Source organism: Phyllopteryx taeniolatus, chromosome 3 (genome assembly GCF_024500385.1).
Source record: "Phyllopteryx taeniolatus isolate TA_2022b chromosome 3, UOR_Ptae_1.2, whole genome shotgun sequence".
Classification (NCBI taxonomy): Eukaryota; Metazoa; Chordata; class Actinopteri; order Syngnathiformes; family Syngnathidae; genus Phyllopteryx; species Phyllopteryx taeniolatus.
In genome coordinates this window covers 29,333,723-29,357,524 of record NC_084504.1, presented here as the reverse complement: position 1 = coordinate 29,357,524, position 23,802 = coordinate 29,333,723, and the positions used below count along the sequence as shown (strand labels likewise).

Sequence of the window (23,802 nt, the reverse complement as noted above, 5' to 3'; positions counted from 1 at the left end):
TTGCCTTCAAAACACAGGTAGTACATTAACAAACCAGCCATTTAGTTGTTATATTAACTTAAAAACACTATCATTGTATTTAGTGCATATAAAATGTTCATTCACACCACATGATGAACAGAATATGTATTTAATAGGCCACTGGTGAACAATCTATATAGCTTGTATTCCATAGTGTGTCATTTAGTTGACTATATTTTTCATATAAGATGACCTTACACAAATGTACTCTTAACTGATCACGCAAGCAAAATTGCATAGATATGAAACTAAATGTGAGTGCTTGAAGAAAGTCAGCCCCAGCCGGTTAATTTATTATGCCTCAGTCTTAAATTGACATTTTAAATCAAAACCAAAAAAATTGCCTGACATAAGGGGATCACATTTAAATTTCTCAAAAGAGACTGTTGGATCGGTTCATACATTTAACTGTTGAAATGGTGGTCTTAAGAGCCATAAAGTCTTAACGAAAATATTTTAGCATAATTCTGTTAACAGACAGCTGATAGGTATGTATTGATTTTGTATGTGTAAACACACACATTATTCTACACACTTCTTAACACAGGGTTGTCAGTCCAATGTCCCACTGAAATAAAAGGAAAATGTCAAATGTTGGGAAAATGTCAAGAACATTTCAAACATATTTACACACATGTACTTTACAGTTATTTAATAAAACCCGACAGCAACGTTTAAACACAGCCAGAGAAGGAAAAGTAAAAATGACCAGGGTCAAAGGTGGTCTTGGTTGAAAGGGGCCGGTGGAGGGCAGCAGCTCTGCAGTTAAGGCAATCTCGCGCGAACAATGACGAGAAGGCTGACGTTTGCAGAAAGTCAAAAGTCACAAAAGACTTCTTTTGAAAGATTCACGTGGTGGCTTTCAGTGTGAAGCCAGCAGGCATTCCTTTCACTTCTTCAGAAGCATCTTAGCAAAGTCTGCGTTGGACAAAGGCTTCGCATCTCCGGCACCTTCCTCAGATGCAGACCCATTCTCCACTTGTCTTGCGGGCCCGCTTTGGCGATTCAAAGAGCGAGGGAGCAATGACACCTGTGTGCGTCCTCTTCCTCTCCTGGGGGGAAAAAATGTTTTGTGATGAAATCACTTACAGAGAGGATTTCAAAGGCCGATCGGTACACTTACGCGCCGTGGAACTGGTGAGGCGTCAGGTTTGCGGTGGGCTGACTGGGACCGAGCTTGCTTGTGTTTCTGCGAGGAGGGTTGCTTATAGCAACAGAGATTTTGTTCCCTTCTACGTCCATGCCGTCCATTTTCAAGACGGCCTGAGAAGCTTGCGCTTCATCTGCAAACTCAACATATGCCAACCCCTGCAGAAGCCCACGTTTACAAGGGTAAAACATCAGCTGTCTTCATCATTTCATATTTTCAGTGTATGGCACCTACTGTCTCACCTTGGGTTTTCCTGAGCGAAACGTAACAAGACGAACTTCTTTAATGGTGCCGTGACGCTTGCTTATTTCTTCCAATTGCTCCTTGGTGCAGGAAAACGGCAGCCCGGAGATGAAGATTTTGTGTTTCTCCATAGTTGTGTTGTACTTGAACACCTAAAGATGTGGAGTACTCACTTAGACGCCACTGACCAAAAGACATTTTACATAAACAGCGTTCCCCCGTTATAATAGGGGTTCATCTTTTTTTGTCCCCAATATAACAGATTTGTAAGTGATCGTTCGTGTTTGTTTCTTTAAAGTATATAGTAGGGCAAGTCTGATTTTTTTTATTTAATTCAGTTTCATTCAATTTTATTTATGCAGTGCAAACTCAGACAACAGAAGTTGTCTCCAGGCACTTATGGTCGAGAACCACGCTCCTCACACATTAAGAGCACAAGTGAATTTTAGAGCTGCGCACCTTTGTTGCAGTACCACGGTGTACCACAACATGTCGAGCAGCACTGGGCTCATCTGGCTATAGATGCAGTGTCATTAAGAGCAAGAAGAGGCAGAGAAGGTCCCCTACTAAGCAGCAGTAATAGTTGTTCCCACAGTGCAGAGAGAATATATGCCAGCGGGTATTGTTGTTTGGTCTGTTTGTATGTGTTGCTGCTCCAAGTGTGTTAAAGTAGCAGATTATTGAAGGTTTAAAATTTGGGAAAACATCTCTGCTAATTTCTAATTTTGGCCCGTTAACTTCAACTGGGAGTGACAAAGGAACAGTTTGAAGCAAGCATGCGTTGACACATATTTGGAGAACTGTGCCAGCATGAGTGTTCTTTTCACTTCCTCAGAGTTTTCCTCTTTTTGTTCTTTTTCCCCCCAACATTCCTGCGGCCATTCATTGTTTGACAACAAATTGTCGCTATGGTAACAGTTGTATCCGTTTGCGGCTCAAGATTGCGCCTCCCCAACAGTGTTTGATTTGACAAGATAAAGCCCAGTGATAGTAAAAGACGGGATACGCTGGTATCAGAATACATGTCGTGCAGTGTTGCCACTGTCTGACCGAGATACGGCAAGATTTTATGGCAGTAGTCTGACATGGTGCAATCGTGAAAGACCAGTTTTGTCTCGTTGTCTGATCAGACAGAAGTCGACGACAAACATTTCTGCCCCGAGGCAATAAAAAGCATATTTGCGCCGCCCGGAACCATTTGGCCACTGTCCATGTTTACCCCATGTGGAAAAATGTCAAAAATGAAACAACCCCCCCCCTCCCCCCCCAAAAAAAAACAAAAACGGGGGTGGGGGTCTGTGATTATGAAGACACTATTAGATGTGTAACGTGCAGGTATAGCATGCTGTATGAGTGAGAGGAATGGTGGTTAGAACGTATCCTGTGCAATAAAGAGGGGTTCACTGTACAGTATTTCATATTTACCTTAAAGTCTGGATTCTTGTTCTTGTCTACACACGGTGACACATACATAGGCCTGCCCTCCACTTCCCGTCTGTCGAGTTTGAGGGCTTCCGTGACAGACTCAGAGCTTTCAAACTGCACATAGCCAAAGCCCTTGAAGGTCCCTTTGTTGCTGGAGACGAGGCGAATCTGGTTGACGCGTCCACACGTCTCAAAGAATGTCCGGATTCTGGCCTCAGGCTCCTCCAGGGTGTACGACAGGTTGCTAACGAACACACTGTTTTCATTGTTCCGAAGCTCAGTTTTATCATCGCTTTGCTTCTGGGCACTGGCCTGCTGGACTTTGTTGAATCCAGGCGCAGAACTTTTATAGCCGGGAGGCGCCTTCTTCCCATAGAGTCCCATCTCAGTCTCCATGTGCTCCTCTTTGCTTTGCTCACCATTTCCTTTGTGTCGCTTAGGAGCTTGTTCTATCAACGACAGGGGAAACCGGTTATGTCAAAGTTTTTCCTGAGAAATGGATAGCCGTGAACACACCTATGTATAAATAATTGGATTTCCAAGACAACAATAAATCATTCACTGACCAATCAGCTACGGCCTAAAACCTTCAGACGTCTGCTAAAAAGCGGAATTTCCACTCGCTGCATGACAGGAAGAAAATGACTAACTTTTGGAAGAGCGCAACCCTAAATGCAACTGGCAATATGTTGGGTGTATGTTAGGTGCACAGGAGATATCTCCCCAATCTGCCACATTTGGAATGCTTTTGCAAGGAATGTTGTCAAAGTCAGCATGTGCCAAGGACTCCCATCCAAAACAGCAGACGTGTCTTGTGCTTTACCTAAAGCACAAGACACTTAAAAACGTATTTGTTTTAGACTTGTGCAACCAGTTTATTGTCAAAATTATTTGTATTATTATTTGCTTCACAGCATCCATCCATTTTCTATGCTGCGTGTCCTCATTAGTGTCATGGGTGAGCTGGAGTCTATCTTAGTTTTGAGTGAGCGGTGGCAACACCCAAGACTGTTTTTTTTTCAGCTAATCACAGCTGTTCCATAGCACAGGTCGCAGATCAAATGATTTTTGGGGGAAAAATGCTCTGAAAATCAATTTTTTAAATTGTTATTTCAACAGGGGCGTGTTTACCTGCATGGTCGTTCCACTCATCTTGATCAAGCCCGTGCTCTGCTTTCCTCTTCTCCCCAAATCGACCGCCCTTCTGAACTTTCTTCTGAGACTTCTTGTCTGCCTTGGCCTTCCGCCTCTGCTCAAATTGTTCCTCCTCGCGTAGAGCCTGGATGGCTTCTTTCTCGGCCACCTAACAGACAGCCCGAAGATGGCCATGAGCGTCAAAAGCTGCTCAAAGACAAACATGCTGAAAACAAATGCTGCTCTGTGCTCCAAACCTTTGCCCGTTGCTCATTAACTCTGTTCAGACGCGTCTCTGTCTTCTGGACTGCCACATCCCAGTCCTCCAAAGAGCCTGGATGCGTGGACATGTCATAAAAAAATCTCCTCAACTGTCATATCAGTCTATCATATGTGGGGGAGCTCACCTTCGACTCTCTCAAAGGTGAGCAGGACTTCACACACGTGTTCTGGGTAGTCGGAAGTGCACTGGACTGCTCTGTGAAGCGCTTTTCGACAGTGGACAGAATCTCCGTAAGCTCTGGAGAGAAAGTACGAAATATAAGTGGCCGTGCTGTAACGTTTGTTTGCCATTGCACCTTTAACATGACACGCGCTGACAGACCTTTCGAGGTTATAGTATTCCAGCCACATGTTGGCGTACTTGGCGTTCCCTTTTGTCATGATGCTGTCCCACAGTTCTCTGGCTTTTTGCATGTTTTTACAATGCAGGGCCTGGGAGGAGCACACAAAAAAAAGGGGGGTGGGGGTGGGGGGACAATTTTTGTATAAACCTGATGCGGACTGACACGCAATGGCCAATACAAAGGAGGCTTATCCATTCAAAACAGCTGCCACAGTTACAATTCTTACCTCTATCCTTGCCCAGATCTGCATTATGTTACAGGAAGGGTCTCCACTTTCCCCAAACCCTGGTGTCATGGCACAATGAGTCAGAACGGAAACGCATGTTCAACTCCAATAGAACATCTGAATAAGAATGCACCTACTTTCTTCGACATCTTGTTTCATGTAGTCCAGACAGCGGGTGAATGACCCTCGTAGCTCCTCCAACTCTTTACTCGACTCTGTGGGGTGGGGCGGCCGCCAGCAGCGGGGCGATACAAGAATGAGAACTTTTCCAAACACAAAACGACGAGTACCGACCTCATCCGGTGCGGCTCTCACCTTGGCTGAAATCCACACGTCTCCTCAGGTAGTCGAGGTAAACCTGCCAGATCTCCACATAATCCGTAGCTTGAATGAACCCCGCGTTCAGCGCTTTTTCAAACAAATCTGTGGGAAACACCGGGGCCTCGTTCAGCAATCATTCTCCCGGACGTGTAAAATGTGCGCCAATAAGTCCGAGTGTTTGCCTGAAATGGTTTGATGAGTGCCCCCGTGCCTCTCTACAGCTTGCAAATAGCTCTTCCACAGACCCATCGTCCACGGGCAGTTTCTGACAGCACGATCGTGGGTGGAAAGAACCAGATCTTTGATTTTCAGTTGACGGTCCTGCAGAGGCCAAAGAATATATATATAGGATATTGTTATTACCCGTTGCTTATATGTACTTGGTCGACATAAGATTCTGGTAATATTATAGAAATATTTGCCCAAAACAAATGTTATCAGATGAGCATATGATTCTCAAGACTGTACTCACGAGATACGTGGTATATTTGGTCCACATGTCTGGCACCAGGCAGTTCTCGACCAGAGTCCGCTCAAACGTCATCTGAATCCGGGCCGGGTCCCCCTCCTTCATTTCAAAGTCGATGTAGGCCTGGTATTCGGCCAGTTTAGGCGTCTCTGCCACCAGCTGCGACGAGACAACCGAATAAACCCGAAGAGCAGCGCTCAAAGTCGTGTGACCCAGCTGGTACATCAGGTCTGAATGCTCATCGCTGCTTGCTTACCAGTGACTCTTCAAAAGGCTTATACTTCTCCCTCTGCTGCAAAGCATTTTTGTACTGACGCAAGACTTCCTCGCGTGGCCCGTGGTCGGACCATTCCTCATACTCTGCATAAGTTGCCTCCATGTCTAAGGGGGGAAAAAAAGACATTATTAGTATATAAAACATAAATCACATATGTACGTCTCATTAAAATAATAAGAGATTTCAGTTAGTTTTGCCTTCACGAAGTGAGTATAAAAAAAAAAAATAAAAAAAAAAAAAGGTTTTCCTGTGTGCTTGATTGCACTTACTAGCGATTCAAAATTGATTGTGACACCAACCAAAACGATTTCTTAACATGAGTCACGCACATTTCTTCAGGCTGGGGCCAGCCCACACACACCAGACTGCTGCTCATTTTACAACACCCCATCTGGAGCGAGACACGGCATCCTTACCCATTAAGGGGATGGCCAGCTGGCGGCGGAACAGCGTATGGATGCGCTGAAGCTGCTTGTTCAGCAGCTCTTGCTCATCATGGCTGGGAATCTTGCCAGGAGGAGGCTGAAAGAAAAGCCAATGCAGAGGAGGAACAACACAACAAGTGACGATGCGGAAAATGAGCTAATCCAAATGCATTAACAAAGAGAAATGTCGCCGATATGAGGCAAAGAAGAAGAAGAAGAAGAAGAAGAATCATCTTTTATTGTCATGAACATGCATGCATGCACACGAAATTTGTTCTCTGCATTTAACCCATCACAGTGAACACATACACATGTTAGTTGAACACACTGGAGCAGGGGGCAGCTGAAGCGCCCGGGGCAATAGGAACCTCGACAGAGGGGAGGGAACATCAGACATCTGTTAAAGTGTCGCTAACGAAGACAACACTGACCTGTACTGTGGCCAGAATGGCATTCTCAAATTCTCTGTACGCTTCCCACACCATTTGTCCCTTGGTCATGTGAAGCCCAACAGCTGTGATGGCTCTCTCGAAGACGGATCTCACCCTTTCGATGCCACCTGGCGATCCCATGCCACCAATAGAATACTGGGCATATTCAAGCCAGATATCCGGGCCTGGGTGGAATGGCAAGACACTGAATATCAGGATTGTGTAATAGACAGATGTCAAATCTTGGGTTTGCCAGTTTGCACTCACAAATGTAGTCTTTTATAGCCTTCTCAAAAAGTTCCATAACTTTTTCTCGGTTGGGTTCTTCTTCAGTCAGGCGAATTTCATCCTTGAGCCAATCTAGCCAGATCTCTGTGGGATTACACAGATGAGGGGTCACTTAAAACAATTCACACAGATCCACTCGAATGTTTTTCTGAGCCGAGGCTTGCAGCGGATATACACCAACCTTCTGTGAGAGGAAAAAGCTCACTCATCTTTTGCCTGGCCTTTCGCAGATGGAGAAGCTCTCCCTCATGCTTCAGTAGTTTGATGAGATCAACATGGCAGTTGTAGTCAAAGGCATTGATCGATAGCTACAAAACACACAACAGTGCAATTAAAACGTGGGATCTGCATCTTTTTGACAAGCTAATGCTTGGGATGAAGTGAGGTTACAAATGTGATGGTGAGACACTTACGGTTACTTTCTTTCATGTCTTTTTAGTAATTCTACAGGGTTCCTCAGTTCACGACGGTACTGACATACGACACCCTTTCTTCCATCAGAGTGCTTGCTCATGGTGGGTTTCTTACAGATCAGTGTGGTTCTTGACCTGCTAAATGTCTTCAGTGCTTTGGCAGAACCTCCACTGTGAATTGGCGCTATTTAAATAAAATTCACTTGACGAGTCCGTCGTTTGCCTAAAGTCAGCTGGTACAAGCTCAAGCTCTCTGTGACTATCAACAAAAAAAAAAGCAGTGTAGAAAATGGATGGATGGACTTTACTACTGTGTTAGTGATAGACTATGATGTGTTGCTACTTGTGTACAAAGTCTAAATACCGTTTTTAATGTTGAGCCCATCTTTGTTAGAGACACAAGTGTATTCTCTCTCAAGGGTGGGCAAATTTTTGTGCTCAAGGACAACATTTGATTTTGAAAACACATAGATGGGCCAGGCACATTCTTAGATGAGGTAAACAAAAATAATTATTTTATATACATTGATCCCTCGTTTTTTGCGGTTAAAAAACACAAAGTAGGATTCCCCCCCCCCCAAGGAATTTTCATGTATGTGGGTACCAGAATGATTATAATATGTAAACAAAGATTATAAAATTACACGTATTTACTTAAATCTTTAATTATAAAACCTTATACAGTAATTAACATTCATCAACATTGCCTTCTGAGAGAGGCAAAGAGGATTGTGTTGGTGGCGGAGGTTTGGCCTTTGTCCTGATCATATTAGTGACCAAACTCACTGTCTTTTCCCTGCAATCCGCAATCTACAATTTCAATGCAGCTCCCATTTTCACAATTCTCTTATTATGCGGAATTACCACACATTTGGCTTCCTTATTGAAGGTTATTGAAGCAGTTTTGCGGATGTTTGCTTCCTCTTCCTTGATGTACCGCACTGTAGATTCATTCACGCCATAATGGCGTGCCACAGATGCATAACTTCTGCCCTCTTTGATCATATCTAAAAGTTTCACTTTTTCGCTGATGGTCTTCTTCCTCTTGGACAGCGCTTAGGCGGCACTGTGAGGGCTTAACTAATCCAAAAAGGTTATCGCTTAAACAAAAAAAGGTGATCGCGAACACAACACTAAGATAAACAGATCAACAGCGTGGACGAGACTGGCGAGATACAACAAAGGAAGATGTTGGGTGAGGCTGCGATGATGCGCAAGCCAATCAGCTCACGGGATAAATCCACTCCCGTCGATGTCGCGCCGGGAACCAATCACGCGCCTTGTATGAGTGCCCGTGGCATGTACAGTACAGTACAGTACAGTACAGTACAGACATGTACAAAGCCTCTGACTCAACTCATCTCTTTGTTTGGCATGCAGGGAAACCTTCTCTGTCGCGCATCAACATGAAACAAAACGTCTTTCTGCAATATGGCTGTATTTTTTCATTTTTATTTTCTGATAAAAAAAAAATTTTTTTTTGATGAATATTTTGGAAAAACCTGCAAAGCACTGAAACCGCAAAACGTGAAGCGCGAAGTGGCGAGGGAACACTGTACTCATAAGCCCTCAAGTGGAAATTCAACTCGCACGCTACTGTATATTTTGGGTTGCCCACCAAACAGATAACCAGATCACACACGTGCAGGCACACAAACAGTGCTGCAGCTCTTGAGCTGGGGGGCATGGGGAAGGTGCCCTGCTCAAGGGCCCCTCGGCAGTAGCCAAAAAGCAGATTAACATCTATCCAACAAGCAGTTGTCTTTGTCCATTTGTCCGCAGCGGGACTTAAACTGTGGGCACTCTGATGGTGAAGGTAAAGCGCTAAATAAGCGCACTCCATTTTTCATTTAGCTACTGCCTGACATAAAAAGCGAAAATGTGTACGTAAAATAGCTTTCTATTTAGAATAAATTGATTGAATTAACCAAACATTTAATAAAAATTATTTCACTGACATTTTTTATTTTAGTATTTGCAATAACTCAATTAACCAAGTAACTAATGAGATAAATGGGGGGAAAAAATTAAGTACAATTTAATTGAGAAATGTTAGGGAAGACAGCTAAATTTATGCAAGAAAGAAATGTAACAGTACTCTAGATAATGTAAATGCTCAGTGTCCTTTCCTCCTCGAATACACAGCTTAGGTTTACCTTACTAAAAACTCCCAACTTCCACTTCATGATAATTCGGATTGTAATAAAAGGTGTTTCATTCTATTCTTTTAATAGTTTGCGTGGAACGAGTGTATGTAGAGTGGAATATGAACTTTGTTGTGGGGAGGAGGTGGCTACGACAACATTTAAGGACACTAACCCACGTATTAGAAATTGTACATTTAGTACGACTTAATCATTTAGTCATTAGATTCGTACTGTATTACGTTTTTTTTCGTATTCTTATTACTTGAAGACTGTGACGTCACGCATCAAAACGCGCGTGAGCTAGCGTCAGCGTCACGACAATAACCTCGCAAAGATCCGATTTCGACCATTTCAGACAGCAATTGTTTCTTCTAATCCAACGCGAAGACAAATAACGCGGCAAGATCTCGCTCGCGGAGTTGACGGCGACTGTTTCGCACTCATTCATTCGCCTTTAGCTACTCGGCTAACGTCAGTGAGAGTTACCTGCTCTTCCAGTCGCTGGATTTCGGCTTCATTTTCCTTCTCGTCTTCTGATGTGTCGTCCTCTTCGTCGTCCGAATTGTCCACTCCCATGCCCTCCTCGCCGTCGCTCTCCGAGTCCATTCCCCGCTCGTCCATCTCCGCCGCGTCGTCCTCTTCCATATCTTGCAAATGCGTAGGCTCTGCGTTGCTCGCCGCCGCCATGTTGGAAAGGCTCTCTGCCTGGTAACAAGCCCAAACAGCCCCTCCAGTCACGAGCTGTAATAGTACCCTCTGGCCGCTAGTGGGCGCCCCGACCTCATCTTCCTGTTCTCCTTCGGTGTTTATCAACAAACAGGCTGCGCTCGTGTTCGCTCGTACATTTCCGGAAGTGGTCGGTTTGTGAACATGGCGATGGCCTTACGAAAGTCTGCGTTGTTGTTCGACACAAGGTTGCTGCGCCCGGAGCTAAAAATCCTCTGCTCCTATCACAAGAAGGTAATCAAATGGATCATCCTAACACCTTTTATAATTGTTGCAACGAAGTTATATAGGATTCGTCGAGTCGTCTGCTCATGTGCGTGCTGCCCGTTTGGCCCAGTAACCGTGCAGCTGTTTTAGCATTTAAGCAATATCCTTGATGTCCAGCCTAAAGTCCATGTCATCATGGGCTTTTTATCTTACTACTAACAATGACTCTTATCAACGTTTTTAACGTACGTATCACTGCCTGCCATTACTGACTGACATTTTTTGCACACTAGTAGGACAACTACTCGTTACTAGTGGGCAATTTGGTGCTACTAGTAGGTTACAGGAGGCTCCAAGAGCGTGACACATTCCTACCAGTGCAGCACAGTAGTTTATTGATTGATTTGATTTCATTCTAGTAGGTCAAATTTGGCAGTCGTAGTGAGTGGGGGGGTTACTAGTAGGACACGGTCGTCTTACTAGTGAGGACAATGAGCATACTAGTACATGGACCTTATGCTGGATATCGAATAAATGTTCCAACAGCTTTTCAAACATGGCTTAAACAAACATCTGTGCCGTTGAGTTATAACGATTTCCAAACCGTGCGCCGTGAGAGATAAACAGGTGAAACTGACTTCTGTCCGATTGAAGGTTGTGGACCACTACGAAAACCCAAGAAATGTGGGGTCTTTGGATAAAAACGCCAGGAATGTGGGCACTGGTTTAGTGGGTGCACCAGCCTGTGGCGACGTCATGAAGCTCCAGGTAAGGGAAGCGGTCAAAAGCTGACAGTAACTGCTGCTTTTTTCTTTTCTTTTTTTTTTAATTTGTCAAGCAGATCAAGTACTTTGTTTTATCCTAAGGTTGAAGTGGATGAAAACGGTAAGATTGTGGACGCCAAGTTCAAGACATTTGGCTGCGGATCAGCCATTGCTTCCAGCTCTCTGGCAACTGAGTGGGTGAAAGGGAAGTCGGTGAGTTTGCAAAGGATCAAACAATTCTGAAAAAGTCTTTCTTATATTGATTGAGGTTGCTTTCTTTTTCTTCTCCCCCCCCCCCCCCCCCCCCCCCCCCCCCCCCCCCCCCCCCCCCCCCCCCCCCCTGTAGATCGATGAAGCTTTGAGGATCAAGAACACAGACATTGCAAAAGAACTCTGCCTTCCACCTGTCAAGCTTCATTGTTCCAGTAAGCAGCAACAATACATGAAAAGATTTTTAATTTTTTTTTTAAAGAGCAGAAAGTGGATGCAACGTGACAGACATCCATGTACGAAATGTAGGGGCCACCATTATAGTGTCAGAAAGTAGGCTAGAATGTAAAAAAGAGGTGAATTATGCAATACTGCATAATGCAGGTTTAGCCACTTTTTGGAAAAGAGCTTTGATGAGAGACATTAGCCAAAAGGGACAAAAGTCTCCTTTTTGCATGTCATGATCTGTCCTGACTATTTCAGAACACTTGACTACAAATGTTCCTCAAACATAAGCAATCCTGTACTTCTTGTCACAGCCAATACAAAGCACATTTGTCCTTAACTCAGAATGATTTGCGGTGTCTCTCCCTATTCTCTTTTTCGTGTTTCAGTGCTTGCAGAAGACGCCATAAGAGCAGCCCTGTCGGACTACAGAGTAAAACAGAACAAGGAGGAGCAAGGTGTCAAAGCCAGCAGTTAATTTCCCATCGCTAAATATTCACAATGGGTCGGTGTACCTCAGGGATGTGTCGTGTATGTTACAGGACTGTACAAAAAGCATTCTTTAGAGATAATGGATCATTCCCTCTTGTTTTTCCTCTGCTAATAATGTAACAAGCCTATTCCTCAATAAAATATTTGCATTTATGATGCTAGAATAGTAACCTTAGCATCAAAATAATATATTGCTGTATCTCAATTCTCTTCACATTTGCGATAGGTCTTGTATGATGGAGATTTTGCAACTGGAAATTAAAGGTCAATATCACAATAATTCACTTGTTCCTTTTGTGCTACCAACAAGCTCGAAGAAGCACCATAAAGAACAGAAATAAAGCGCTTAAATATAGGTTAACATCCAATAGATATAAAAGATCAAGCACCTATTCAAATTCCAGTATATTTTAAAATAAAAAAATAAAAAAGAACTAATTTCAAAACTTTTTCCACCATTAATGTGACCTCTAACCTTTATAACTGGATTGGGAAAAGAAAATCTTTTCACGATAGGAAGTAAAAACAACAGCGCTAATGTGGTTGCACGTTAGACATATGACACGTTACAAAGTACTAGAAAACAAAGGTCTGGACAGTTTTAGTCGATAACATTTCCATAGAAACCTACCAATACAGTATTTGTTAATCTGAGATCAGATCCAGTTACTTGTGACCCTGAGGAGAAAACGTATCGATCACAGAATACATATAGGCATGAATGCGATATTTGAAAGGGCTGTAGCTTGTTTTGACATCGCTTGTGTGCTAATGTCCTCCAAAATCGTCTCTGTCAAGTGGAGCCACTCTCTGTTGGCGCTGAAGAAGCTTTTTCAGCACTAGTAACGGCAGCACCGTGAGGAGGAGCAACAGTACACACAAGACCGCCGGCAGCCAATTGAGTTCTGAGCGAAGCAGGTTGGAGGTGGACAAGGATTGCGTCTCTGTAGGATGGGTTGTAATCATCTGAGAGTAGCATGTGGTGGTGTTGTCTTTGCACTTTTTTTCCTCACGAGGGCTTGCAGTTGAATAGGGTACGGTCACAGTTTGGGTTCTCTTCTGGGACAAACAGTCCTCATATGTTAAAGTGTCCAAAGATAAGTGCTCATCCAAGAACTGAGTCTTGGGGACTGTGGCTTGAGGAAGATGTCCACCAGCAGTGGTGTCTCGTGCCATTGGCTGTGTTGACCAGCATTCCCGCAGTAAACGTCGGACCCGAGACGCCGCAGGATTCGCCGTCAAGGTCTTCAGCTGAATTGTCTTGTCATCTGGTTTGAGGACACTAGGGGAGATTGTAGCGATTGAGAGGTTTAGAAGCGGACTGTGCGCGAGATGGTCTGGCTCGGCGCACGCCACGTCCGTGCTGGTCATCCTGAACCTGCTGCTGACTGTCCCGCGATAGAGATACAAAATGTCACAGTCGCACACCCAGAGGGAGTCGGTCAGCTCCGCGGATGGGAGATGTGGTACCTTGCCGGAGATGCTGTCCGAAAACGAACGTAAGCGGTTGCTGCTGATTTTGAGCACGTGCAAGTTGACCAAGGGGGACAGAGAAGGCAGACCCAGGGCCGAAATGCAGTTAGCCGAGAGGTCTAAGTGGGTCAAAGAGGGGGGCAGATTTGGAGGAATGCTGCTCAGCCTGTTGCCCTTCAGCATGAGGACCTGCAACTTCTCCAGGCCTCGAAGCGCCCCCGGCTGGATGGCGCGGATGAGGTTATCTTCCAGATCCAGTCGAATCAGATTCCACAGTTTCCTCACGGCGCCGAAGGTAATGTAGGCGATGCGGTTGTGTTGTAGAAACAGGACCTCCAGGCTGGGAGGGAGGCCTCGTGGGAAGCGGCCCAGCAAGTTGTGACTGAGGCTGAGCTCCTGCAGGCTGGCGAAGGGACGGAGCAGGTGGTCCACGTTACACAGCCGGTTTTTGGCCACCGACAGGACGGCAGCGCCGAGGGGGACTGAACGAGGGAGCCGCCTGAGGCCCAAGGACTCGCACAGAACTAAAAATCCCGGGCGAAGACAGCAGCAGCCGACGGGACACGGAGGCATAGCGATACCGACGTGTGGACACATGCAGAGGACCAGAAGGACACCACATCTGGACAGCAACATCGTGACTCACTGCAGGGGAATAAGAAGATAACAGTAGCAGAAAACTAACATAAAGCGAACAATACAAGGAGTTAATTTAATTGTCTATTAGCCATGTTCTTCTCTTCCCATTCTTCAATTCCTTCTTCGTGTCTTTCCAGAAGATGAACAGGCTTGTGTCCTCGTGGCTTCTTTTAAAGACCCTCTCATCAAAGTTTAACGGCACTTCTTTGAGGTGCTGTGTTACCCATTCCGGATGCTTCAAACATGTGAGAGCTTCTCTGCAGCACAAGTGGGGGTTCCTAATAACAAATGCAGAAACAACACACGTCTCCATGCTTGAGAGAGCCATCCAAATTGCAAACCGGTTGACCTCCGACCATCTGGTGATGCCGGTGAACGTACGAGGGCAGTTCCTTTTTCCTCCAATTATTTAGCACCTGATTGACAAAAGTGGTGGGAACGTGACCCTCGTCAATCACTCAGTCATGACTCAGCTTTCGGATTCCACTTCACTGCTTTCTTTTTCTCTCCTCATCATATTTGATATTTGAGCTGTGTCATTAGCTCGCGATTGTCTTTTTGACCCAACAATTAAGGAGTTTTTTTGTTTTACACTCCACTCTCAGGTCCCACCAGCAGTTACGTGTGCACTGCAGCCATTCGCAGAGCCTGTAGTATAAGACGCAAGCGTTCACATTCACACCTATCAGTGGGTACGGAAAGTATTCAGACCCCCTTAAATTTTTCACTCTTTGTTATATTGCAGCCATTTGCTAAAATCATTTAAGTTCATTTTTTCCCTCATTAATGGACACACCGCACCCCATATTGTCAGAAAAAAATTGAATTGTTGAAGTTTTTGCAGATTTATTAAAAAAAGAAAATGAAATATCACACAGCCATAAGTATTCAGACCCTTTGCTCAGTATTTAGTCGTAGCACCCTTTTGAGCTAATAAAGCCATGAGTCTTTTTGGCAATGATGCAACAAGTTTTTCACACCTGGATTTGGGGATCCTCTGCCATTGCGCCTTGCAGTTCTGTCAGGTTGGATGGTGAACGTTGGTGGACAGCCATTTTCAGGTCTCTCCAGAGATGCTCAATTGGGTTTAAGTCAGGGCTCTGGCTGGGCCATTCAAGAACAGTCATGGAGTTGTTCTGAAGCCACTCCTTTGGTATTTTAGCTGTGTGCTTAGGGTCATTGTCTTGTTTGAAGGTGAACCTTCAGCCCAGTCTGAGATCCTGAGCACTCTGGAGAAGGTTTTTGTCTAGGATAGACCTGGCCGCATTCATCTTTCCTTTGATTGCAACCAGTCGTCCTGTCCCTGCAGGTGAAAAACACCCCCACAGCGTGATGCTGCCACCACCGTGCTTCACTGTTGGGACCGTATTGGACCGGTGATGCACAGTGCCTGGTTTTCTCCACACATGCCGCTTAGAATTAAGGCCAACAATTTCTGTCTTGGTCTCATCAGACCATAAAATCTTATTTCTCACCATCTTGGAGTTCTTCAGGTGTTTTTAAAATTTTATTTTTTTAGCAAACTCCATGCGGGCTTTCATGTGTCTTGCACTGAGGAGAGGCTTCCGTCGGGCCACTCTGCCATAAAGCCCCGACTGGTGGAGGTCTGCAGTGATGGTTGACTTTCTAGAACTTTCTCCCATCTCCCGACTGCATCTCTGGAGCTCAGCCACAGTGATCGGAAAAATGGACAGCACCCGAGTTAAATATATGAGTGTCACAGGAAAGGGTCTGAATACTTATGGCTGTGTGATAGTTCAGTTTTTCGATTTTAATAAATCTGCAAAAATTTCAACAATTATTTTTTTTCTGTCAAAAAAAGATGAACTTAAATGATGATCTTGAGTTTGTATCAAATCAGATAAATAGTCCAAGAATCTTCCTAAGCTCAACACTCATATATTGACAAATATATTGGCACTACTGGAACAACGCCATGGTCCATTGGTCAATACTGTTGGTACAAAAAAAGCAATATTATCTAATAGTCTTACTTAGATAATTGACTGTATACATAAAGAAGCCAACACGAATCAATAATAAAAGGTTTACACACGAAAAAAGCCAAAAGCAAATTTCCAAAATGCAATTGTCATTTTTGGCAACGAGCATTAACATTTTCTTTTGTAGTCTAAACAACATATAACATTTAGCTTGGTGAAATTAATCTCAAGTAACAAGTTGTATTTTTATTTATTTATTTATTTTTGGGGGGGGCGGGGGGGGGGGGGGGGGTACAAAGAGTTTGCAGGGGAAAATAAGATAAATGCAAATATTATTGGCAAAGAACGAACAAATACATATTGAATGTGTAATGCAAATGTCTGTAAAGAAATGTTTTGGAATGTAATCAAGACATGATGTTTGATGGCAACTCGCAGCACCAACTAATTCACTCTCAAGCAGAATTGTCTTGATAGCATTTACAGCAGGACATTATGAGGAGATTCCTCTGTCTTGGCAGGCATGTGTTTAGACTTAAACACTATTTTGGCATTTATATCACGCAAACATATTATAACAACCACTTGTATACAGAGTGTATATATTATTACTTAAAAAAAAAAAATTATTTATACTCCAAAATGACACACAGCATTGCTAAGGCATAGCTTGAATTTTGTATTATTTCTTTTTGTGCCATCAACTGCACATCAACTATGCTTATAGCCTAATGGTACTTTTTTTCCCCCCCCCCGACATAAAGTACATAGTTACTATTTACATTCACCATCCACAACATGAGGTACACCTACATAATTTAACGAGAGCTGTATCCACATTTCAGTCTTTACGAACATAGTGTTGGTCTGTCTAATGTCATGTAATGTGTGAGTTTGAGGCACCAGATTAAAAGATAAAACCAAGTCTTATTGGTAATATATAGGTGTACCTAATATTGTGGCCAGGGAGTGTATTTTTCTAATGTAATTCAATTCCGTTTTGAAGTTGTTTTTTGCATTTATTCGATAGCCTCGATATCATACAGCTTAAAGTCCCTGTAAAGTGAAAATAAACATGGCTTATAAATTTCAAACACAATCGAAGAGAAATTTGAATGATGAAAAAAAAAAAAAAAAATCGGTGAGTGTGTAAAATGAGGTTTAAAAATCATGAAACAAAAATTAAGCCATTATCTCTGCTCACAAACGTTGCGGGCATGTCTGCTGAATGCGTGAAACCTCGCCCCACTGAAAAGTAAGCGCCACTTCAGCAAGCACATTTTTTTTTTATGGCTCCAAAACATACCTACATGCTTGAGCTGCGAATATATATATCATCCTCCGAAAGCTTCCGATGGCTGGAATATATCACAACGTGTGATGAGAGGGACTCCAAATTACGCTACTAGGCACTGAAAAAAATCAGGAAAGCTGAATTGGTGAAACAACCGTTCGACGTGAGACCTCCACTATTTAATACTACATACTGTAGTTCTCAGTCTTTGTACACAGTATATACAACCCCAATTCCAATGAAGTTGGGACGTTGTGTTAAACATAAATAAAAACTGAATACAATGCTTTGCAAATCATGTTCCACCTATATTTAATTGAATACACTACAAAGACAAGATATTTAATGTTCAAACTGATCAACTTTATTGTTTTTAGCAAATAATCATGAACTTGGAATTTTATGGCTGCCACACGTTCCAAAAAAGCTGGCAAGGGTCATGTTTACCACTGTGTTATATCACCTTTTCTTTGAACAACATTCAATAAACGTTTGGGAACTGAGGACACTAATTGTTGAAGCTTTGTAGGTGGAATTCTTTCCCATTCTTGCTTGATGTACAGCTTCAGCTGTTCGACAGCCCGGGGTCTCTCGTCGTATTTTACGCTTCATAATGCGCCACACATTTTCAATGGGAGACCGGTCTGGACTGCAGGCAGGCCAGTCTCGTACCCGCACTCTTTTACTACGAAGCCACGCTGTTGTAACACGTGCAGAATGTGGTTTGGCATTGTCTTGCTGAAATAAGCAGGGGCATCCATGAAAAAGACTTTGCTTGGATGGCAGCATATGTTTCTCCAAAACCTGTATGTACCTTTCAGCATTAATGGTGCCTTCACAGATGTGTAAGTTACCCATGCCATTGGCACTAACACAGCCCCATACCATCACAGATGCTGGCTTTTGAACTTTACGTCCACAACAGTCCGGATGGTTCTTTTCCTCTTTGGCCGGGAGGACACGCCGTCCACAATTTCCAAAAACAATTTGAAATGTGGACTCGTCGGACCACAGAACACTTTTCCACTTTGCATCAGTCCATCTTAGATGAGCTCGGGCCCAGGGAAGCCGGCGGCGTTTCTGGGTGTTGTTGATAAATGGCTTTTGCTTTGCATAGTAGAGTTTCAAGTTGCACTTACAGATGTAGCACCGAACTGAATTTATTGACATTGGTTTTCTGAAGTGTTGATGTCGGTTTTTGATGCAGAGCCGCCTGAGGGATTGAAGGTCACGGGCATTCAATGTTGGTTTTCGGCCTTGATGAAATCCCTAAATTCCTTGCAATTGTACGTTCAGGAAGATTGTCCTTAAACTGTTTGACTATTTTCTCACGCACTTGTTCACAAAGAGGTGAACCTCGCCCCATCTTTGCTTGTGAATGACTGAGCAATTCAGGGAAGCTCCTTTTTATACCCAATCATGGCACCCACCTGTTCCCAATTAGCCCGTTCACCTGTGGGATGTTCCAAACAGGTGTTTGAGAAGCATTCCTCAACTCTCTCACTCTTTTTTGCCACCTGTCCCAGCTTTTTTGGAACATGTTGCAGTCATAAAATTCTAAGGTAATGATTATTTGCTAAAAACAATAAAGTTGATCAGTTTGAACATAAAATATCTTGTCTTTGTAGTGTATTCGATTGACTATACGTTGAACATGATTTGCAAATCATTGTCTTCTGTTTTTATTTAGGTTTAACACAACATCCCAACTTCATTGGAATTGGGTTTGGAGAAACAAATCTCTCAGTTCACTTTACAGGGTTTTTAAGGTCATTTAAGGTACTAGTATGCTCTTTATTCTTACTAGTAAAACAATTCAGCACATTATTAGAACGACTTGGGCGTACTAGTAGAATGACTGTCTTTCTAGTAATATTTTTGTTACAATTCTACCTTCGTATACTGAAAGCCGTTTGAGCATTTATTTGAGATCCAGTTTAGGGGCCATGTAATAGTATGCTCCTAGTCCTCACTAGTAAATTTCAGCATACTACTTTATTAGAACAACCATGGCACACTAGTAGAATAGTTGGGTCTTACTAGTAAAACAAAAAAATATATATATGAACTACTTTGTCATTTCTACACTAATAGGACATTCTAGTAGGACAACTAAATGATACTTGTGAGGAGAAATTGTGCACTAGTTGACAATCTGCAAGCTGCTAGTCCAACTAGTGAAGTGCCAGATGTTAAATAGAATTTTACTGTCACTAGTAGTAGTAGTAGCGTACAAGTTAACTAGCATGCAGATTTGCTCCACGAGGAACATGTAGTCGTTCCACTAGTGCACCCTAGTCGTTCTATTTGTGTGTTGAATTGTATTACTAGTGACGACAAAGCGTGTACTAGTACGTGGACCTAAGCTGGAGTAAATGCTCAAGCAGCTTTGCGTAATTGGCTGTTGTGTAGCGTGAGGCCAGTCTAGTGGTGGCTCTTCTTCAGATGGCAGGTGCACACGGGCGCAGCGGAGGTGTGCTGCACCTCCTCCCTGCGCTTCGTCTGCTCTTTGTGTTTGGGCTCCTCTCGCCGCTTCTCCACTTCCTCCGCCTCCCTGACCTTGCGCACATCCTGGCGGGGCGACGACCTGACGTCCCTGCCCCTCTCTCCGATCAGAGCTTTGGAGGGCACGCGCAGGTTCTTGGGCGAGGAGGCGCCACTCTGCGTCTGGACCCTCTTGACGTGGTCCACGGCGTACGGCCTCTCCTGGAACTCGTCGGAACCTCTCTGTCCGCCGGTTTTATTCGCTGCATATTTCTTGGAAGGTTGAGGAGGGACCTTGTAGGCCTCCAGTTTGCGCTTCTGACTCATGGCGGAGGCGCAGCAGATGATGAAGACCATGACGATGAGAAGCGAGGTGACCACGATGATGATGAGAAGGTTCTCCTCCAGGAAGTCCACCACTCGGGTCAGTACGAAGTCCTTCAGACGGATGATGGTAGTGGTGATGGTGTTGGTGAGGGTGGGGGTGTCGGAAGCCTCGGGAACACGGGTGGCGGCGCTGACTTGAACCGGTTCGCGGGTGGAGAAGGACTTGGGGAAGAGGAACTCCAGCCCGTCGTCGCCGCTACCATCCATGGAGATGTTGTAGAACATCGGCGTGCCACGCGCCACGCCGCAGCACAGCGACAGCAGGCTCACGCAGGCCATGTGGAAAAACAAGCGGGCTGTCATCTTTTCTGCAAAATCCTGCAACCACAACAAATTGGGTAACATACAAATTGGTGAATCGCTTAGACGTTAGCCACATTGTTGCTTTTTGTGATTAAGCGCAAAAGAATACAAAGGCTGTACTGCTAGCTGGTTGTTAGGAAGGTCAGGAAGGCACCTTCTTGAACACAGTGTTTCATTGAAACTCATCACGCAGCAGCTAAAACTTATTTTGTGACGCCTTGGTGGGTCCTCCTGAACCAACAAGCCAGTCTCAATCTGTAATCTTAAATACAAGTTTCCACCTTGATTCAGGTTTTCTTCAACTTTCCATCCTGCAGCAGATCTATTTTAGCAGGCAGCAGAGCCATTACTTATTTGGGGTGGAGACAGTCAGTTTGGTGCTCCGGGCCTTATAATTTGGAGAGGAGGGAGAAGCCGCCCATCCACCACACTAAAGCCAGCAGGAAGTTATAGTCCCGATTGTGCGCAGAGGCGTGGGACACCAGTGGCTGCGGCCTCTATATTTACACTGGGCACCAGCTGCTGTGGCCTGGTGCACACGGAGAAATATGTTCACTTGCTGAGAGAAAAAAAAAAAAAAAAAAATCTCCCATCTAAATATTATTTGCAAATTGGACTTTTCTAGCTCGCGCTCTCTCTGTCACGGTGAAGTGCTGCAGAGAAAATGTGAATCTTGTCCACCTGCGAACGTTTTGAGAGGAGAGGGAGTAATGACAGCTTTTGGGCTAAAATAAAGATGCAGCGCCTCTTACTGACACAGCTCAGCGTAAATGGGCCGCCATGTGTGGTCACATATTAGACACACTCAGCCAGATGGATGTTCAGCTCAAGGACTGCTCTACCCCTTCAATCCCCATAATTAGGACCATAATTCCATTCATGGTGGGTTCACATACAACCTCGCAGTGAGATACAGTACATATAGACTAGAATCAAGCATTGAATCAATCAAATGCAATTCATATCATTTACATTATGGTTATTTGGATATAATTGGGTGTCACGCCAGACCATACAGTCACTCTGTGGGGTCATAGTAGGGTTTTAAAATATACTCACATAAGACCATAAAATCAACAAGTGGCTTAAACTCATATTTGGTACTCATTTTGCTTAGATGACTTTGCAACAGTTTAGCTTTAAAAAACTAAATCTTAATGAAAAATAATTGTAATATCAAATACAGAAATATAAGCATGAAAAGGTATATGGGATACAAAACAGAAACAAAAAGAATATCTGGTATAGCAGATAGATTTGTGGTAAATGTGTTTAGATATAGGACTTACCTGGAAGGCTAGTTGCAAAAATAGTATCAAACTTGATCACAGAAAGTTCAAGTCAGGTCACTGTGGAAAACACATGCTCCATCCAACTCAAACTTGAAAATAATCTAAGTATGAGTGCATACTTACAGGTTATCCTGGTAAATGTTGTGAGCGGGAGCACAGCGAGTTGAGGATGGAGCGGAGGACAAAAATCCAACACGAAAGTGGAGGACAAGAGGCGGAGAGTTTCCGAGCATTCCCGTCCCTGTTATACTGAAAGATTTTTTTTAACCGCTCCCTGGAAAGTGATGTCCGTCCCTCCATTTTCAGCTTCTCCTCCCTCATTTTCTCCTCCTCGACTTCATGACATGATTGAGACGCAGGGGCGCCGTAAGGATGACAAAAATGATAATGATTCTAAGGGCCCATCACTGACAGGTGCCCTAGAAAATCACCTTTTCAATTTGCAGCATTGAAGTTATATCGTTTCACTGGGCCCCCCACCCCCCTGACTATGATAGAAGGAAAAGTATGTAGAAAATAGTATTTCTGCACATACAAAAGACAACACTAATCTTAAATAGAGCTTATAGACTCAAGTGTAATTAAAAAGCATTGTGTACCAGCTGCTCTACATGGACTCATTCATGAAACTAACTAATAGATGAGCTGACGATGCTTCAGCTTACATTGACCACGTTGCATTTGGTACACGAGGCCCATGTTTTAGGGTATTTCTGTCCACGGTGGGGTGACTCCCAAATCTTCAGCGCCTCTCTAATTACGTGCCCTTGATTACAGCCTGTCTGTGCAGAACGTACATGACCAGTACAGGGAGAAAGCGAGTTTTCTCGTCCCAAAACACGTGTACAGAGCCAGCAGGAAAAAAAAATGAAAAGGCTTGAGGAAAGAAAGCACTTATCGCAACATAAGAAGCATGTATTTGGGGCATTTCTTACTTAATATAAGGTGGTAAAGGCTGGTCAGAGCGTGAGGTGGCAATTTAGTAAAAGTTTCAACTTAACATGTAACTAGCATGAGATTGTGTCAAAGCATGTAACGATTATTACAGCAAATTCACTTCTAAATTTTGCATGAAAGTGTCACCAAATGCATAGTTGTAAACAACCACAGGCTTTGACTCTGGCTGTTGCAGTTTTTTTGTTTTTGTTTTGTTTAACAGAACAACTAGGTTCCAATGTCAAATTAAACTGGGGGCGGGGGGGGGGGGGAGAAAATAATAAAAATTCAATTTTTGGACAATGTCAAGAACAAGACAACTCGATAATGTAAATAAAACTGACTCATGTTGTGCACAAAGAGAATTGGATGACTGAATCCAGCAACGTATCGCTCTGGGGAATACAACGAATATATTTATTGTAATAAATCAAAGATGTCTGGTAGGGTTTAACAATTCAAGTAATGATTAGCATCAATATAACCATTTCCATCCACACAAACGTGTACAATACTGAGAATTTCATTATTTCAGCATCCCCAAAGAATAAAAAAAATTATTTCCCTCCATATGTATGGTCATAAACATTTTTTAACAACAGAGTAGCTGAGAAGACCAACCCATAAGGAATTGATTACCAAAGTAATTGAAATGGTTGAGCATGTTGGCTCTAGACAATGACATAGATCCCTTATACTGAAACATGGACGCCATTAGCAAAGTACTTAACACCACTATAATTCTTATTTACGTTTTTTTCTACTCATGACATGAACAAATGACTTTTGTTTTAATTCTATAGCAGTGCTTTTCTTTCATTTGAATTGAAA

At 43.5% G+C, this 23,802-nt stretch overlaps 4 protein-coding genes across 5 annotated transcripts; 1 reads left to right on the top strand and 3 right to left on the bottom strand.

Annotated features, from left to right (window-relative positions):
- Positions 1–283: 283 nt before the first annotated feature.
- Positions 284–10,421, bottom strand: sart3 (spliceosome associated factor 3, U4/U6 recycling protein). Its single transcript, XM_061768372.1, has 19 exons — positions 10,083–10,421; positions 7,218–7,344; positions 7,016–7,120; positions 6,749–6,933; positions 6,309–6,414; positions 5,872–5,996; positions 5,619–5,774; positions 5,329–5,467; positions 5,141–5,248; positions 4,963–5,040; positions 4,826–4,884; positions 4,578–4,687; positions 4,381–4,493; positions 4,231–4,307; positions 3,971–4,142; positions 2,840–3,288; positions 1,414–1,566; positions 1,145–1,329; positions 284–1,073 (listed from the first exon to the last, which is right to left on the bottom strand). Exons 1-19 carry the CDS (start codon positions 10,281–10,283, stop codon positions 911–913), a joined length of 2,811 nt encoding a protein of 936 aa, XP_061624356.1. The 5' UTR covers positions 10,284–10,421; the 3' UTR covers positions 284–910.
- iscua (iron-sulfur cluster assembly enzyme a) lies at positions 10,384–12,500 on the top strand. The gene is made up of 5 exons (XM_061768374.1): positions 10,384–10,556; positions 11,184–11,297; positions 11,396–11,506; positions 11,640–11,718; positions 12,118–12,500. The coding sequence occupies exons 1-5, from the start codon at positions 10,467–10,469 to the stop codon at positions 12,204–12,206; spliced, it is 483 nt and encodes a 160-aa protein (XP_061624358.1). The 5' UTR covers positions 10,384–10,466; the 3' UTR covers positions 12,207–12,500.
- A 488-nt stretch (positions 12,501–12,988) lies between these two features.
- On the bottom strand, positions 12,989–14,542 carry si:ch211-191d15.2 (leucine-rich repeat and transmembrane domain-containing protein 1). Its single transcript, XM_061767138.1, has one exon. It carries the CDS (start codon positions 14,327–14,329, stop codon positions 12,989–12,991), a length of 1,341 nt encoding a protein of 446 aa, XP_061623122.1. The 5' UTR covers positions 14,330–14,542.
- A 2,024-nt stretch (positions 14,543–16,566) lies between these two features.
- tmem119a (transmembrane protein 119a) lies at positions 16,567–22,628 on the bottom strand. Of its 2 annotated transcripts, XM_061768370.1 has the most exons (3): positions 22,159–22,628; positions 22,033–22,063; positions 16,567–20,758 (listed from the first exon to the last, which is right to left on the bottom strand). In XM_061768370.1, the coding sequence occupies exons 1-3, from the start codon at positions 22,266–22,268 to the stop codon at positions 19,994–19,996; spliced, it is 906 nt and encodes a 301-aa protein (XP_061624354.1). In that variant the 5' UTR covers positions 22,269–22,628; the 3' UTR covers positions 16,567–19,993. The 2 variants fall into 2 exon arrangements, with proteins under 2 accessions (XP_061624354.1, XP_061624355.1); XM_061768371.1 differs by lacking the exon at positions 22,033–22,063 and having other exon boundaries at positions 22,159–22,276.
- Between the last annotated feature and the right edge of the window lie 1,174 nt (positions 22,629–23,802).

What these genes read in the sequence shown, in the direction of transcription:
- si:ch211-191d15.2 (XM_061767138.1), bottom strand. Translation starts at nt 14,329, where the DNA reads ATGTTGCTGTCCAGATGTGGTGTCCTTCTGGTCCTCTGCATGTGTCCA.
- iscua (XM_061768374.1), top strand. Translation starts at nt 10,467, where the DNA reads ATGGCGATGGCCTTACGAAAGTCTGCGTTGTTGTTCGACACAAGGTTG. An exon ending in TCTGCTCCTATCACAAGAAG is followed by an intron (nt 10,557 to 11,183) that starts GTAATCAAATGG and finishes GTCCGATTGAAG; the next exon opens with GTTGTGGACCACTACGAAAA. An exon ending in AGTGGGTGAAAGGGAAGTCG is followed by an intron (nt 11,507 to 11,639) that starts GTGAGTTTGCAA and finishes CCCCCCCTGTAG; the next exon opens with ATCGATGAAGCTTTGAGGAT.
- tmem119a (XM_061768370.1), bottom strand. Translation starts at nt 22,268, where the DNA reads ATGCTCGGAAACTCTCCGCCTCTTGTCCTCCACTTTCGTGTTGGATTT. An exon ending in AACATTTACCAGGATAACCT is followed by an intron (nt 22,064 to 22,158) that starts GTAAGTATGCAC and finishes TCTGTGATCAAG; the next exon opens with TTTGATACTATTTTTGCAAC. An exon ending in TTTTGCAACTAGCCTTCCAG is followed by an intron (nt 20,759 to 22,032) that starts GTAAGTCCTATA and finishes TTGTGGTTGCAG; the next exon opens with GATTTTGCAGAAAAGATGAC.
- sart3 (XM_061768372.1), bottom strand. Translation starts at nt 10,283, where the DNA reads ATGGCGGCGGCGAGCAACGCAGAGCCTACGCATTTGCAAGATATGGAA. An exon ending in GCTGGCCATCCCCTTAATGG is followed by an intron (nt 5,997 to 6,308) that starts GTAAGGATGCCG and finishes TTCCCCCCTTAG; the next exon opens with ACATGGAGGCAACTTATGCA. An exon ending in TTAATGAGCAACGGGCAAAG is followed by an intron (nt 4,143 to 4,230) that starts GTTTGGAGCACA and finishes GCTGTCTGTTAG; the next exon opens with GTGGCCGAGAAAGAAGCCAT.